This window comes from Danaus plexippus, chromosome 25, assembly GCF_018135715.1.
Source record: "Danaus plexippus chromosome 25, MEX_DaPlex, whole genome shotgun sequence".
NCBI classification, from domain to species: domain Eukaryota; kingdom Metazoa; phylum Arthropoda; class Insecta; order Lepidoptera; family Nymphalidae; genus Danaus; species Danaus plexippus.
This window is the reverse complement of record NC_083553.1, coordinates 3,849,390-3,867,663: the sequence shown is the minus strand read 5'-3', so window position 1 is coordinate 3,867,663 and position 18,274 is coordinate 3,849,390. Positions and strand designations below refer to the sequence as shown.

General features: G+C 33.4%; 2 protein-coding genes across 6 annotated transcripts; one reads left to right on the top strand and one right to left on the bottom strand.

Moving 5' to 3' along the window:
• The first annotated feature begins 229 nt into the window (after positions 1 to 229).
• LOC116775058 (MTOR-associated protein MEAK7) lies at positions 230 to 15,666 on the top strand. Of its 5 annotated transcripts, none has more exons than XM_032667860.2 (11): positions 230 to 360; positions 1,056 to 1,185; positions 7,592 to 7,724; positions 7,806 to 7,897; positions 8,522 to 8,715; positions 9,379 to 9,515; positions 9,777 to 9,923; positions 10,243 to 10,469; positions 10,777 to 10,962; positions 14,033 to 14,144; positions 14,345 to 15,666. In XM_032667860.2, exons 2-10 carry the CDS (start codon positions 1,057 to 1,059, stop codon positions 14,141 to 14,143), a joined length of 1,356 nt encoding a protein of 451 aa, XP_032523751.1. In that variant the 5' UTR covers positions 230 to 360; position 1,056; the 3' UTR covers position 14,144; positions 14,345 to 15,666. The 5 variants fall into 5 exon arrangements, with proteins under 5 accessions (XP_032523751.1, XP_032523748.1, XP_032523749.1 ...); XM_032667857.2 differs by having other exon boundaries at positions 1,056 to 1,218; XM_032667858.2 differs by lacking the exon at positions 230 to 360 and adding an exon at positions 377 to 518 and having other exon boundaries at positions 1,056 to 1,218.
• Positions 15,649 to 18,108, bottom strand: LOC116775212 (zinc finger protein 354C-like). The gene is made up of 5 exons (XM_032668063.2): positions 17,948 to 18,108; positions 17,090 to 17,704; positions 16,527 to 16,683; positions 16,113 to 16,244; positions 15,649 to 15,807 (listed from the first exon to the last, which is right to left on the bottom strand). Exons 1-5 carry the CDS (start codon positions 18,006 to 18,008, stop codon positions 15,672 to 15,674), a joined length of 1,101 nt encoding a protein of 366 aa, XP_032523954.2. The 5' UTR covers positions 18,009 to 18,108; the 3' UTR covers positions 15,649 to 15,671.
• Between the last annotated feature and the right edge of the window lie 166 nt (positions 18,109 to 18,274).

The following is an 18,274-nucleotide window of genomic DNA, read 5'->3' as shown; positions in this document are numbered from 1 at the left end:
TTTTTATTTTTATATATTTTTTCGTTAATTGAGGTATCCTGAAACAACAAAATAATACACTGAACAAAATCTTTGCTATTTAGCTAAATATTTTTTATTTCTCTACAATATTTATTGCTTGTAAAAAATTATATTTTTGTAATTGAATTTGACTCATGTATAGGAACAAATATATAAATATTAGGCGCGCACAGTTACGTTCAAGTTTAAATATTTGCTTTGTATTGTTTGGCGGTTTATTTTCAGCCCAAATTTTAGTTACGAACTCGATAAAATTTCAGTCGATGTAGCGTGACGTGTGACGCAAGTTGTGTCTCGTGAAGACCGCGGCCGTGGCATTCGTTTTGTTATCAACGACAAGTGAGTAAATAAAAAAAGTAATTTGACAGTTAACTTCATCTTTCAAATTCAATTTAATGATTTAATCAACAAAAATGCTATTGATTAGTTGGGTTTTTTGAAGTATTTTGTGAAATGACTTATAATACATTCTAAGTTATGAGTAAAATAAATTAAAGGTTTGTTTTATCCAGACAGGTAAAATATAAACAGCCTCCTTTTTTATCCTTGTGAAGAACTTATTATACATAAGGTCAGCTTACAGTAAAACGGAATGAAAAGTCAAGATTCCAAAGACTCTCATATGATGTTTAACTCGTGACTTACGCTTAAAATTCTTTTAATTTGCAAGTAAATAAAATAGTAATTTTTTAGATACGATTCGTAAACATTATCAGTTCACTATATTTTATGTTTATTTTAATTGAATCAGTTGTTATTCTATGATTTTTATTTATCATGTATAAACAAGATCTATTAATCTCAGTTTTTCTTATCTCAATGTGCTAAATAAATGCCCAAAATCTATTTAATGACAATCATATCTCCTATTCTTTAAAAATACATTTCACATAGGCTACCAATTATTATTAAAATACTCACTTAAATAACATGTATATTTTTTAAGGTATCTTTGAGTATTATGCGAGCTCTGATCTTTTAGGAGAAAAGGGGTATAATTATATATACTATTATATAACTAAAATCTATTATAGAATGGGTAACACTAGCAAAAAGCTGGCAGCAAAATGTGCTCTGCTAACTAAGGAGGAGCAGAAGTATGTTGCGGCAACATTCAGGGCAGCCAGCAAGAACTCGGAGAGAATAAGGGAAGAGGACCTCATCGTGAGTGGCAAAGTAGATGCAGTGTCCTTAGAAGTGTGTTCATTTTGTTTTACCCATCATTTTGTTCATTACATTGGCTCGGGGATATTTTAACAACATACATAATAACTATAAATAGCATATAACATAGCATTAAACCATTAAAGTATTTTATTGCTATTTCAAATTGCTATTACTTAAATTTAATAAGTTAGAAAATATCAGTATAAATAATCAAATTAATTAATTAATATATATACATATATATAATAATAATAATATTGTGTGACCACTCGATTATTCCCCAATATCACTGAGCCAATTTTTGTAGTTTTGTGTTATGTTCATATTTAGTTCAAATGTAGATGTCATTTATTTTTTTTTTTTTTTTTGTCCTCTAGGCAAAGTCAGTTATCACTTTTTGTTTTGTTTGTTAACTTGTGGTCTGTCTAATTTACGTTCGATGCTTATATTTTGTTCATAACATATTTGTGAGTAATTTTTGTGTGTTTATATAAGTAAATTTTTAAAGAATATAATCTTAAAATATGTCCAGTGTTTGCCGGAGGGTTGAATATTGAAATAGTTTCCGAGTTTAAATCTTTTCTTCATAATAGTAATTAATTCCAATACAAAAAAAAATCATCAAATTCTTAATGTACCGAATTGTTGATGATAGATGATATAGTAATGATATGATAGACACTGAATTGAAAAAAGGAGGATATGTTAGTGTTATATTAGTCAGCCTACCCTCAAATTCTCGTTTAATTTAAATTTAACATATATTCTGCTAATATTACCAACAAATGTTAAAATTTTAACATTGTTAGTTTGTTATTTAATATTCTATTGTTGGCGGAGTTCGTAAACGGGATTTGAAATGTTAAAACAACTGTTGGCTCATTCACTAAAATATAATTAAAATTAATTTGACGTGGCAACATTGTTTATTGAAATTTTGTGTTACCATTTCTATATATTAAATTTAAAACTGTTTTTCTTTGTGTCCTGTGTACAAAGTTTGTACTAATTCGTGTATCATTAAATTCTCGTTTATAAACTTAATGAGTAATTTTAGAAAGGTTACTATTTATCCATTATCTTACGAGACGTATTATTTGGCTAGATTTGAATGTATAATGCAATTTCTTATTTGGCACTCGGTCATGTGTTTCTGGTTTTAATGATACTGGTTAAGCCCTTCACCAGCGAGTGTCACGTCTTGGTGATGAAGAACCTACATGGCCGTGTTTATCAGCGATAGTTATCGCCTAGGTTTCTTGAAGTCTCGAGTTATTCTGGTTTCTATTTTCGCGTTTTGATTTACGATCAGTTTAATGGACGTTGAGGTATAAACTTGTTTTAAAATAGATGCTTCTCCTCCGTTCAAACAATGGTATACAAGCGCAACAGGAAGTGTAGTGGGCGCCTTTGATATATTAGTTTATTTATTTAATACGGATGTTATAAACATTTCACAATCCATTATATTGTATACGCTAAAAAGTACTCACTGACATGTAATTGTTTATCGGAGTTGATATATATATAGTGGTAAATGAGAGGGCTTTTGTGCTTGTGCTAAAGTCAATTTAAGTTAATTGAATTGTGCTATTCTGTTGCTTGAATGTACACCGCAAATAGGTCCTGAGCTTAATTAAAAGCCCTACCCTATAAGCTATCACTGGCTCTTTTGTCACACCCTCGCCCTTGTACGTTTACGATCGTCTGTCCTCCATACATACAAATCAATATCAATAGTTCTTGAAGTGGAGCAAATTATCTATTGGTAAAATAAGCTATGTGTTCCTGATAGTTTTTTTTTATTTTAGTAATATTACTTCATCCTTCTCTATTTAATGTTTATACAATTTTTTTTTTAAATTCGAAGTTCGTTAAAAAATATTTTTGAATTAAGAATATAAAGGAAATAGATGTTGCAACTGTTTGAGGCGTCTTAGTTCTCTATTTTCCGTTACTTCTTCCGTTTCCGTTACTTCTTCCGTTCCTAACTTTCCGTTAGTATCAATTGCCTTTCATAGTGCAAATTGTCTTATTTCCCTTTTACGACTACCCAACAAAACCTAAATCATTGACACTCATATTGTAATATAATTTAAAATACCAGAAGTTTGACGAAATTTCAAACACTTGTTTATTAGTACGTTATTTATATGAACGCTATAAAAATCGGATTTTATGGATTGGCAGTCAGTTTTCTAGACCATTATCGATTTTTTATTGCAAACGCCGATAGGATCCTGGCTGTATTAAAAAGCATCATGTTGTTATCGGAATCGAGTATCTGATAGCTGCGTGTTTGATTTATTGGAGCGTGTATATCAGCGAGTTTAAGATGAATTTTTTATGTTAAATTTATATATTTTATACCACTAACCTAATAAAGAATACCTAAATCTCGTGTAGACCATAAGTCATTTTTTTCTTAAGTTGTATGTACGTGTAAGCATCAGATAAGCCGTTTTTTTTTTTTAATTTTGAAATAAAATTAATTCGTCACGTCTGTTCTTAAATATATAAGACCTTCTTTGATTGAATTAATAATTAAATAAATATTAAATTTCCGTCAACGATTTTGAAGACGTTGACCTAATTCCGAAGTAATTATATATATTTTTAATAAAACATAAAATTTAATATATTGACAGGCTCGAGTTAGATAAAGTAAGAGTTGTATAAAAATACTAATTTAGTATTAAAATCTAGACAATTTTCATGACTTTTGAGGTAATTTTTTTGAGGAATGAAATATAGATAAGGTTTTTTCCCATAAAACATATTATATATTTTTTTATGTTGTACCTACTATTAAAGTACGTCGTAACTTGTAATCAGCAGTGGGTAGACAAACTCAAAATTGGTAAATCTGTTTCTTACTTTTCTAGTATAGTACTAATCAAATTTGAGTTCTAATAACCGAATTTTTTTTTATATGTTCCATATATATATATAAAAGTATAGTTGCAGGAACCTCTTTGTAAGGAAAATATTAAGATTTAAGGGTTTTGTCTTTTGTAAATCAAAAATCATAATAGCTTATATCTAGAATATAAGTATTATGATTAGAGGTGGTAGAGCCAAGCTGTGGGCACAATGACTGCAGCTCGAACATGGGTTGTCTCGACCGGGTAAGTACCACTCTCTCACAGAAGATCGGCGTGAAGTAGTCTGTAATGGTTGCGTTTCGTCCGATGATTGATAGAGCCAGTCGCTTTTTCCCTTTTCCCACCCTTTCCTCCTCTCTTCCCCAATCAAGGGTAGCAACGCATCTCCAAAACTATATTGCGTATGTCCATGGGCGAGGGCACTACTTCCATCAGGTTAGCCGTCTACTGGTTTGCCCCCTTGTCATAAAAAAATATTATATTTGGAATGGACTAATAAAGAAAAATATGCGAAAGGCGTTAAATTTGGCCATTTTTATTCGTGTTACGATTTTATTTTACGGTTGAATCTAATGGCTTTGACGTCACTACTGTTTGAAAGTAAAGTAGAGCAGTTTACGATTGATTAATAAACAAGTTGCAACAGACCTCTGTAGATTAAATTTGTTCAATTATATCGTCGCAAAATATTACTACTGTGTTATTTTTTTTTTATTATGACCGTTCAAAAATCCGTATCAAATTAATATATCTAGTATCCTACAAATTACATCCCTAATTCGTCTGATTGACTTGTTAAAAAATGTTGGTAATTTCTGCACATAAATCGCCGTTCAGGTACATACTAGCAGTCGGTAATAAGTTGTGAGCCGGTTATAAATCACTAACACAAACATAAATTTTGGTAAAACGTAAACATCACGTGAGTATCCGATCGGAAACACTATTTTCTGCGCGAAACAATGCCGAGGCGGGTTGAAAGCCAATGAATACGCGGGCGAGTCAGCTAGTTATACTTTTTTAAATTTAATATAACATTACATTTTATTTTTATATTTTCATGAGTATTTACATATTTAAATGACGCTTCAAAACTAGGTTACATAAAAAATAATTAGGAATTTGATTTGTTTTATTTCTCTTTAAAAATTTTTACGATAATAAACAATATATAGTGGTATTTATCAATAATATTAATTAAGTTGCATAATAATTTTAACAGCTGATTCGTAAACGCCATGTTAGTTTATTCCGTGGCTACATTATGCATAACACCTAATCTATTGTTATGCTGGCAGTAAGATTGAAGAAAACCATGCCTTTAATGTAAATATTTGATATACTTCTGCTATGGAATTTTCTAGAGTTTCGGTCTATAGCAAAACTATCCATTTTTAAACAAGCATTATTCAAGACGTTCGAATTTTGAAAAAAGTGTTGCCATAATAATATGTAACCTATTTATCTCATTATTTTTATTCGTAAATGTAAAACCTGTTTTATAATAATAAAATGTGAGAATTCGACGGATTGAAAGCCGTTGTACCTGATTTATGATAGAAATCTTCTGTTTCTAATGAACATCCGAAAAACAGATCAGAATCCATTAAAATGTGGGTAGATGGTTCGTTTGAATTATTTTTAGCAAAATAATGGATGAGAGACTATATGTTACTTCTTAAAGATCAGAGATAGATCTTCCAAAGAAAATATATTTACCGAAATGTAATCATTTAACGTAATAATTTTTACCTTTTTTTTTTCTTAAATAACAGTAACCGTGAATTTGATTGATTCTTGCCGTGATTGTATTATATAATATATCTATAGCCCTATATTGTTATCTTTCTGGAGAGGTTCGATCGAATTATACGACTGAGGACGTTTAATGAGAAAATAAAATAAGCTATCACATTTAAAACAACCCGTAATATACTTATTTTGTGTTTCCTTCGACCTATATTATTGCGTCTTAAAGTAAAGGGTGAAAAAGCTGTTAATGAGAGTGTTCGTAATGACATTCAACATTATACAGTCGGAAAGAATTATTTCCAGAATAATATTACTTTCCATTAAAACAAAAAATTTCGATTATAATATGCGTTTTTTATTAAACGACATTTTCATCTCGTCCGCCCGTTATCAAGGTTGCTGAAGAGTAACTGAAACGTCGGTAGTGACTCGTATTGAAATAATAAAAAACGTGTAGTAATCCGAAAATCTTAGTTTTATTTAAATTAATGCACGCGAAAAACTTAAATATCATTATATAATTTTCTGATTATTTTTAATCAAACACTAGCTTTTAGTGTGATCACGCCTTAATACAATAAAATACATTGTGATATTTTATGACATGTAAATTTTTCGTTTTTATATATACTAATATGTATTATATTTTTAATGCTAAAGTCTGCTAGTTAGGGCTTAACCGATGCTAATGAAAAGCTTTCTATATTGAGAGACATAATATAGACATTTTCGTCGTTATACCATCCGTATATAGAAACGGATATAAACTAAGATTCAGTGTAGTCGTTAAAGCTCAGTAAATGAGTATTGTTTTTTTTTTTCTTTTTTTGTGCTAAAGCGGGCAACCGAGCAGACGGCCTGCCTGATGGAGGCAGTACCGTCGCCCGTGGACATCCTCAACATAGATTTGCGTATGTGTTACCACCCTCGATTAGGGAAAGGGGGGAGGAAAAATTGGGAAAGGGAGGAAAAAGGGAAGGGGTAGGAAAGGGTGGCAAAAGGGAAAGGGCAACCGGCTCTCTCGCTCATCGGACGAAACGCAGCCATTAAAGACTACTTCACGCCAATCTTCTGTGTTTTCATCATGTTAGAAATATTCTAAAAATTTTTTTCAGTTTATTTTGTTTTTAATAATGGTCTAAAAGAAACAGCGCTATTAAAATCGTATAAACTTCAATAACGGCTATGAAAACATCGTTAAATAAAAATTTAAATACGATCTATTTACGTTCTGGGACTAGATCATGTATGTTTATAATTTCTTGACATGGAATCTCAAAAGTGATTCAGATGGCTCGGATGTAGGAGAATATTTTAGACAACTATTTTCTAACGAAGATATAATAATTTTGGGGGTATTTTTTTTTTTGCACTTTCCTATTCAGCTGTTCTTTGTCATGTATTATTTGAATTTACTTATATATAATTCGTTATGTTTTCTACTTTGATATTCAAATTATCTATTCGTGAAACTACTTCGAAGCATATTTTTTTTTTTTTTTAATGTTACCAGTAATTAGCGCTATAAAGACGAATTTAGGGTAGGTTATTAAAAATATATCAACTAGCTTTACTATTAAAAGAGAGAATTAAAATACATAATATAAAACTCCTTTTTTCACTTCACGTAAACAAAGGCTATGTCGTTTGTAAAACATTAAAATCTCTAGATAGAGAGGAAGATAGGTCCAACAAAAATGAAATTCATACCAATTAGTTTCGTATAAAACGTGTGTTTTCAATCAAAAATATCAATGACATCACAGAAGTTTTGGGGTCCGCAAATTGATCCGAGGTTGGCTCAATATCTCACCAATTTTCTCTTCGGCTGCGGTCAACAGAAAACAGCCACAGTGGATTTTAACAGGTTCGCTGAGCTCTACGTCTACAATGTTAGAGGTGAGGTGAATCGCCATAGAAATCAGAAATAAACTTGATATTATAATAAAAAAATATATATTGTTTTCGGTTTCTTCCCAGGCACTGTCGAGGAGAGAATGATGGTGACATATAATTGTCTAGGTATGGATTACAATGAAGACGCCGAGTTGCCCTATCAACTTTTAAAAGAGGTAGTTACCAATTTGAATGCCATTTGAGAAATATTAAAAAAATACCTTTAATTTTATTATCAAAATACCGTTAAAAATCACGTGTTTATTACGCCTGCCGCATATTATATGTATTTTGTTTCGTCATACAATTATACCAAGTAATTATAAGGTAAGGTAAGCTTGTAGTTCTGTGTGGTGCACTGTACACGTTGCCTTCACACATGTAAATGAAAACATCGGAGGGAATAACTCATCATTGTATAAAAATTATTTCGTATAATGTAAGGACATTAGTTACGTAGTATTCATATTTTTGATTTTGGTTGTCCTCTCATGCGAAAACTGCGGAACAGATGCTGATGAGAGTCGCCAGCAATGCGCATCGGACATCAGATATCATTATAGGCTGTTATTAATCCCGCTACTCCGTTTAGATAACGCGGGGTCGCTTCATAAAAGTTGCATCTATAAGTGACGTGACACAGCCAACAGATGGCGCTGTCAGTTGGTTCTCATATATATATATATATATATATATTCTAAAACATTCCTCTAAATCCAATGTCTATGTCGCCGCGGAGGAAGTAGTTTTCATCAGTCCATTGAAAAACTACAACAGCAATTTTTGTTTTGATAAAACAGTATTGCGAGAGCATAGTGTCGACGTACATGAAGATAGTTAAGTCTTCGTCGACGAAACGCGCGTCCACGTGGTTGGAGAAAGGTTTCAGGGCGAGCGCCTCGCACGTCCAAAGTCTAGGTGAGGCGGTCGCGGCTACCATCGGGGACTTGGAGACGGCGCAGCATCATTGTACAGCAACCCAACTGTCTAAATGGTAAGTAAAAGATGGATGTAGGCGGCAGAGACAGAAAAACACATGTTACTGTCCTTTTAAAAATCTCACATATATTCCGGTGTGAGGATCTCTAGGTCCAAGCGTAGAATATATGGTTATTAATTTATTATATTATGTTAAATATAAAATTGTCAAACTACCCTAAAAAAGTTTAACGACGTAAGTTACTAAACCGCATTTTCAATTAAACCTTCACATTGTATGTGGATAGATTTTTTGAACCCAACTTTATCTTCAATATAAATATCTTCGGCGAATAAAAAAATTTTGAACAAAACGTCTACGTAGTGCTCTCTCGTTGTACTGAAAACGAACCTCCGTATTTCAATAACTTTACGTATTCACTATAACAATAATTATGTTTACTTGAATATAAATTTACCAAGAACAGAGCAGTTGATTTTTTTGTATATATATATATTGTATTTATGACAATTATATGACAAATAACAAGACCAACTGACAGACGTTCGCATCTCGTCCGCCCGTGATCACGGTTGCTGCAAAGTAACCGAAACGTTGGGGTCATGTAGTTTTAACCAAAAATAAAGCACGCGTAGTATATCCGAAAAATATTAGTTTTATTTAAATGAATACTCGCGAATTTCTTAAATGATGGCCCATAACTTGACTCCCAAACAGGTTGCAATCCAACATCCTTCTGAAGCAGCTCGCGGAGCTAGTGTACGTGAACCTGTATGGTATTAACAGACGTGGTGGTGACGAGAGCCCCACTCCCATGCCACCAGCCGCGCCATCTTTGCTGCCGGCAGTTGAAGGTAGGACTGCATTAGCTTATTCTGAATGAGAAGCTAATGGGAACGTCGAGCTCATTTTGAAGTTCATACAATAATACATTTTGCAAAAACATGCATAAACAAATCGTAATATTTATGTGATATCTTGACTTTTTTTTTCTTAGGAAAAAAATTTCGATGAAAGAAAGAGGTTTCGTTGGAAGAAATTAATAATATTTGTTTTCATTACTTTTTTTATCAAATAACCGTAGGGTGAGAGGAATTGAATTTTTTTTTTTGCAGGGTTGGAGGCAATGCCGGACTACCCCGCATTCATAGATCTCTCGCACGTCGTGTGGATCAACAGTCATCTGCCGCCGCAGCATCAGCATAAATGGAGATTCCTCTTCTCGACCAACATACATGGGGAATCCTTCTCCACTATGACCGGTAGGTTTTATATACAGGTTGTTTGTGTTTGTGTTTAATTTGGCAGTTAATGGTGGGTGTTAGATATAAGGGTAATCGATATTGATAATTATACGAAGCTTTACGATATGCAAAATCTAAGTAGTTGAAATGGTCTCAAGTGCGTTTTAGATAATTTTTTACGTTCCTCCATAGACTATAGTGGAAATCCACACAAAGCAAAAAATTTTGTATCTGTTTGTTTTTTTTTTTTGTATATAAAGTGTTGTCAGATTTAAATTATATTTATGTATATAAAAACCTAGCAGTAATTTGATAATTTTGATATATATGATTTCAGGTCGTATCATCGACCAGGGTCCATCAGTGATCATAGTCGAGGACTCCAGCGGGTATATATTCGGGGGCTTCGCCACAGCCTCGTGGGCCTTCGGTCCAAACTTCACCGGCACCGACGACTCCTTCCTCTTCACGTGCGTGCCTAAGATGAGAGTGTACCCGGCGACCAATTACAACGATCACTACCAGTACCTGAACCATCACACAAAGACCTTGCCCAACGGACTTGTGAGTTAATAACATAGCTTATATATACGGGTCCAGTTATGTGGGAATGTTTTGAAATTATTAAGAGGAAATATTATTATCTTTATATATATGTATATATACTATGTACTCGCGTTGTTATATATTGCATAAAATGCTATATTTCCTAATAATTTTTTCCTTTAACTGTTACATATTTGTAACAAAACAATATTATTGTTAAATTTTATTAAATCTAGAACAAATCGTTTCAGACATTCAGAATTCACAATGGATTGTACTGTATTGTATTGTATTTATATTAACAAATGAAACGATAACTCCGCAGCTAATGGGTGGTCAGTTTAATTTCGGGGGTATCTGGATATCAGCGGAACCGTTCGGTGATGGTGCGTCCGCTGAGTCCTGCAGCACCTTCCGCGGGTACAGGCGTCTCAGCAAGGAACCGACGTTCAGACTTCGATCACTTGAAGTTTGGGCCGTTGGTGACAAACCTTTGCTCGATAAGGACGGGGTAAGTCACCTGTCATCTGTCACCTGTCATCTGTCATCTGTCACTTGTACTACAAACAAGACAATGACATTTCGACCTGTCACATGTTACAGTTAAATTGTTGGCCCCATTATAATACGTGCTTTAATGATTTTTGTGTCAAAGCTCATCCGTTTTCTCTTTTTAAATTTTAAACGAAGTTCTACTTGACATAATATATAAAGATTGTTATTTACTGAGATTTGGTGGTTAGTTACGTATACGTAATGATGGTACGGGCATGCATCCTGTTAATTCAAAATGATCATCATCCTTAACCATTAAGATCAATGTAATAGCCATCCCATCCCTATACCCTAATCCCATTAAATCCATCCCAGGACATGAAGACGTCTCAGTCGTCCAGCGTCCTAACGACACATAAATCAGAACGCAATCTGCTGGAGATGATCGGAAAACCTCAAGTCAGCGACGGACTTAGAGATAATTTCGAGGGTCTGTTTTGTTTTGTTTGTTGTCTGTATTTTGTTAAAAAAGATTCATCTTAGATATCGCTAGGAGAAATTAGTTGAACCGTTAGTTATATTCCGTCAAAACTAGTGCTAGTTATACACAACTAGTTTGTGGCCGCAACTCCGGCCGCGAGCGTATTGTTAGTTGCGCTCAGAGATTGTCTTAAATTTGTGTTGACACATACAGCAGACACAGCCTGCTACCATAGCTGTCGGGGTGACTTGTGCAGCTTGACCATGTGGGGCGTCACCCAAATGCATACAAAAAAAAAAACATTCAAATCGGTCCAGCCGTTTAGGAGGAATTCGGTGACATAAACACGAACACTTGCATTATTTATTTATATATATATATATATATATATATATATATATATATATATATATATATATATAAGCTAATATAGAAGTAATCAAAAGTAAGCTGTACAATTATATTTAAATTTATTTTGCTCACTTGACATGGCGATCACACAGAGTACTCGAGAAATTTGATAGCAAAAATACACGCATATAAAGATTACGCTTCACTTGCAATAAGAGGAGACCATCCCAGCATGTGAGCAGTCGACAGTGCAGTGAAATATGTATAGAAAAGGTCTTTGAAATGTTCACTGGTTTTAAAAAAAATCTGAGGTCCCCTAATTCCGATAAGGAAATACAGGGAACAAGAGTGGAGACTGGAGAGGTGAAAAGTATTTAAATAATAAAGACAATTGCATAATCCTATTGAAAAACTCATTAAGAAAATACTAAAGTGGAGCCAGGTAAATCATCAATAAAATCCAGGGGTAGTTACGTACACGTTTCAGCTGATGAAGTGTGGATAGTATCAGTAACAACGCACTCCTTGAATCGAGGGTAGTCTTAGAGGTCACACAAACAGTAGCATTCGAGTAAAATTCAATTTTAAACACCTATCGTTTGACACTCAGTTCGGAAACGGTTAAATTTTTAAAATTATTGAATATATATGAAAAAAATGAATGTAGGTCGTAACAGAAATCATGAACCTCTTCTAAGTTATAAATATACAAAACAGTAAGAATAAGTAAGAAGGCGAGAGTTATATAGAAATAATAATTTAGCTTATGTACAGATTATATTGATGTATATGAGTAAAGCAGGAATCGGATACTGGCAACACAATAAAAATAAACGTCATAAAATATATATTAAGTAACTCTATTCAAGAAAGTTACCTTGGATTATAAAATTAGGAGAATTTGTTGTACAGACGCTTGCAATACGTACAAAAAAGAATGTTTAAATGGTTATTAGAATTAAAAAGAAAGCAGAAAATTCTTAGCGTTCAACGGATTCACCGTGCGAGTGCAGGGCCCAGGGTTACGGGGAGAGGAGCTTCAACAGCGCGGTGCCTGGGACTTGCGACCCAGGTGTAGTTTTAAGGAGCCCCTATCTGACGCGCGTTAAACGCTCACCTCCACCGTCCAAGCTCCTCTCTCCACCTAACCAAATTTGAGACGAACCTACCGGGGCTGGCTTCGACGCGCTTTCCAAGAACGAACTGATGGTAGTTCTTGTCAGACCTAAGTCTTTTATTAGGTTGTAGAGAGATTTGGCTGTTATACCTCAACAGGCGTACTAATTAACGGGGAACCTATTCTTAATGAGTTCGTTAGCGTGTAATACCTATTGCCCTTGGTGGTATGGTCTTTGGGGACGTTGGTTTCCCAAGGAAGGTTTAAATCTTGTCTACGGCACGTAATGATTACTGGCAATGTTACATTATCTTTATCGTATAAGCGTGTGTGATCACCGACTGCTGTATGTAGGTCTCCATCAACATTTACCGTTTTGGCACCCAAGTCCATCAAGATTTGGGTACATAATAATAAATGGGTAATATTCTATAAACATCCTTAGAGAAACACAATATAATACACATTTCGTCAGTCTGCCAAAATAAAATTGGAATTTTAAATAATACTTCCTTAAATACTTACACAAAATTCATTTCTAAGTATAACCTAAAATATAATTTTCAAATACCTAGTAGCTTTACCACATAGAATCAGTAGTTTTATGAAGTACATACAAACAGGAAACGCTTTGTATGTAGTGTGGCGTTGCGAACTTGCGGTAAGAACAGACCGGTTTACTTATTCTGTGATTAGTAGAACTCGTTCGTTACGTCATATTTTTCATGCCCAATAATATTTAGTCACTCTATTCCATATTCCACTCAACCCTAGCAACAGAACCTGCTCTACTTTGATCCCACCATCATAGTTGTTTACCATTGCCCTTTGACCTTGGCAATAACGAGTAACAATATCATCAGCCTATCGGTTCGCTGCGGAGTACAGGCCTCTTCTTACATGGAGAAGGTTAGAGCACTAATCGCCACGTTTGTTCAGGGCGGATTGGCGATTTCTATTTTTTTAAATTATAAGTCCTGATTTCCTCCAGATGTTTTCCTTTTAAGTCTGTCAGCTGTGTCTAAATACTCTTAGACAGTACTATATAATTCGGAAAAAATTCCTTAATACTCGCCAGGTTTCGAACCCGTGACCTCGCATACGAGACGCAGTGTTAAATTACGACATACATTCCAGGATGAGCGTGACGTAAGCATCCTGGATACGAACCCTGAAGCGAAGGCGATACTCGATATGGCGGGGCGGACGCGTCACAGCGAAGGTCTGAGAGAACAGCCACCGTTATAATGTACGTATGTGTTAACCGACCAGAAAACAACTAGGTTGTGTGTTTATCGTATTTTCGAACTATTTATAAAAATAGGACAGTTTTTTAATTGTGTTGAAGCTTTCATTACATTCTTATAAGGATATATAAAATAATGTAGGTTTATTATAAATTAGTTTTAATAATAATTCAATTGAATTCATTAATTATTTATTTTACAGGAAACCATCGAGCTATATTTATGGTGTAATTTTCTGTGCGCATTTCGTTTCGCATATGACGCAATAACGTACAAGTGTTCTTAGAGCTGGACAAGGGCTATTCAAACACGGCGACACGACATCCACACGATATTATTACTTAATAAAATGATTAAATGAACCCAGAAGTTGTCGTGTCGGTGTCGTGACGCTGTCGTTAACTGTAAAAAGATTTCGGTCTTTTCTAACTGTCATTTTGTAAATTTCTTTAAATGACTAGTCATAATTTATTGAAATATATAACTCTATTTCATTTGTTACCGTTATAATAATAAGTTTATAAAAACTTGATTACATCCTGTTCTATGTATTATAGTAGATAGTTAGCGAATATTGAATATTAGATACATTTTTACAAATTATACAAATGCACTCGATATATTTTTGGCGCCAAAATTTGTGCCAATTGACATTTGTTTTGATAACGCACAGTCATGTAACATTCCCGTCTGTTGACTTTTTTTTTCTTTTAAATGTTTTTACGGCTCTGTAAAAACCGTCAGTTGACTCACCAAATATTATTGCCATAATTTCATTATAAATTTCTGAATTAAATTAATTATGAATAAAATGAATATACATATTGATGTTAATATCACTCGAATTATAGAGATGGCTTGAGATAATCTGAAATTTATATTAAGAAAATCTGTTTTCACCGTGAAGATGGCAACACTTATTTTATAATCAAAGCACAGAAAAGTAACTTGAATGTATGTAATTGTTTTGCTTGTTGTTTTAACCGCTTCCAGCTTTTGCTGTATGGTCCAATTATTAAAAAAATATAATATATACATATGTATATTAAATTAAATTAATTTAATCTTTAATTTTGGTTACAGAGAAGTTAAAAGGTAATGATTTGGATACGGTTTTGTAATCGATAAATTTATCGCATTGTGCGAAATCTTTTTCTATGGTCAATTGTAAATAAATAGTAATCCGAATGTTGTTTTTTTTACACCCTAATAAATATTTTTTTTATTTTTTTAAATCTTATATCAATGTATGTGTTCTATTAGTTTTTAAATATACAATTAATATATACAAATGTATGGGACAGTTTAATTTTTACATTTTATCACCTAATATAAGTTTTATATGAACTGTAAAAGTCATATTCTCTGCGGTTTCATTGGTTTATGGTTTCCGTAGTTTGCGAACCGGAAGTGAAATCTGTCTGGAGTTGAAATCTCACCTGTCTTTTAATTCTCGAACAAAGCTTCGGTATTCATGAATGTAAGGAAATAAAGAAGATATTTTTAATAAAACATTTATTATCATATATTTAATTGTCTCTCTTATTAATGGAGAGGTCTATGGGTCCGTCTTCAAGTCTCTCAGCCTTATTATATATGAAGCCGTACAAAGGAACCGGCGCCATTTTCACGTTGCAAGATGTATGAGAGTTCCTCGAATGCATTCTGTTTAAAAAAAAAGATGGTTTTTGTTTTGACAGTTAGTATTATCTATGGTATGAAATAAGTTTTTGTTTATTCTATGTAATTATCTATGATCTAAATTTTTCATAGTGACTAGATATATGTTAATACCTGGTGATTTTATTCATTAGTTATAACTGATATAACTGTAAGTTTGGAACTATTCATTTACAATAATAATAGTAAAATAATAATAAAATTTTATATATTAAATAATAAATTGAGAAGTATTATTTGCAAAATGGTAAGTAATGATGAAAGTTCTACAGCTCTGGGAGAATACTGACTTGTATTTCCTACACGCATCAGCTCTGTGCCTCTCCAGATATCTGTGCTGGCTGAAAGCCTTTCCGCAGTGGGCGCAGCGCCACACCCACGAGTGGTGACCACGTGTGCGCTGGTGGGCGCGGAGATTGGAACTGTAGGAAGAACTTGTACTAGATTGTGATACACATAGAAGAGAATATTTTCTAAGGTTGTTGTAAGGTATACCAATATACGTGTTTTAAAGTCCTATCAGTCACGTATAAATTTAATCTTATGGCGCCATTTAGTAAACAGTGATTGATAAAATAACTGTAAATGTATAATAATAACTTTCATAGTAATGTTTCTGAGTTAAATACAAATACACCTAACATAAAACGGTCGAACAATTCTTTATTAAGGGAGGAACATGTCGCAATTATGAGAATACAAACCGATCGGCAAACGTCCTGCCGCAGTGTGGGTGTGGACAGGGGAAGGGTCTCTCTCCTGTGTGTAGTCTTAAGTGTCCCTTTAATACCCACGGTCTATCAAAACCTTTGCCGCAGTAGGAACACACGTGGACTCGACGCTCCCAATCGCGACCCTTATCTGTGTTGCCATTACAAAAATACTTTGATATATTTCCCTATCGAGTGTTAGTAACTTATTCTACGTTAGCGGAAATTGTTATTATTTAAAGCTTTTATTATATTATTTTTTATTTTTTTTTTGTATATATATATATATTCTATATGTCTTTCAATATTTAATTGAAGACTTGACTGGATCTTGCTTAAATCTGTTGAGTTTATAACAGAGAAGTAAAAAATAAACAGTGAGCCTATGTGTTTTTTATGCATTACTGCTATCAAAAACTAAGTTCTTGCGTTCTCGGTAACAAACACACATATAAATACCTACATTATTATAACGTTTAACGAATACTAAGTTAGTATCACGATTTTGTTCAACAAAAATCTATGTAAATATAATCAGAGCTATAATTTGAACGAACCATTTTTCTTTTTATTATCCTCATCCGTCTCCAGACTGATCGTTTCAATCCTTTCATCTCTCGCGAACGACTCCTTGCAGAACAACAGTTCCCTGTTCAGTTTCTCGTCATTGTTATTTTTCACGAGACTCTTCAGCTTTTCCGCTATTTTATCTATTTCCGTCCCCTTGACAGTCTTCAGAGGCTCTCTGTTCTTTATTTCCTCGATGATCGGCGCCAGCGGTTCCTTTTTCTCTTTGCCAATCGGTTTCCCTTCCGCTGTGACGTTCTGATTCTTCTTTTTACACTTTCTCTGCGCTCTCGTCTTCTGTCCGAACACTCTCCTCTCTGTTTTGGATTCGTTCGATCTCAGATTATAAGTTGATTTGTCGTTGTCTCTCTTCGCATTGTTTCTTTTCGGTTGTTCCGGCGAATTTATGGCTTTTTCGCTCTCCGAAGCGTAATCATAGTTTTCTGTGTCTACAAATGTTTTAATGAATTGACTCTTCTTTAACAGTTGAAGGTAGAACCTCGTCGATATAGGAACTTTATCGTGATACACAGTTTCGTTCAATTTCAAAAGATTTTTCTGCTTTTTCGTCGACGCTTTAGGAATCCTCATTGGTTTATAATCATCTGCGAAATTTACCATTTAAATAGTATGGGAAATTAAATAAACTTACGTTCTAAATTAAAATCTACAATGATAATTTTAAGTACAATTATATTATTAACCTAAAGTTACATTATATTTATTCTTAAACAAAAAAACCAACATATTCTAAGAGTAAATACAGTATACTTAAACTATTTAACACGTCTTTAATATAAATTGTGGAATGGTCAGAGTGTAGTGCAACTTCATAAGCAGTAAAACACCTGTTTCTTGTGAGGAAGATATCCGCGAAGGCCTCACGGAGGTCATAAAACACCTAGGCATTATTTGTATTCACTTAAGAGTTGATGAAATATTATATATGGCTTTAATTTATAAATATTTATAGTCAATAATCATAATACTGTAAGGCACTTGTTGAAACCCGACAGCTAGAAACAAGGGAATGAAGTTTTGTTTTTAACAGTTCGTATTTTAAATGGTGGCGGCCGTCCCCTCGGCTGCCAGTCTAATTTGCAACAGACTACTAAAATACTAGTTTTTAAACCTATGAGATAACAATTAATATCCATTATACACACGATAGTATA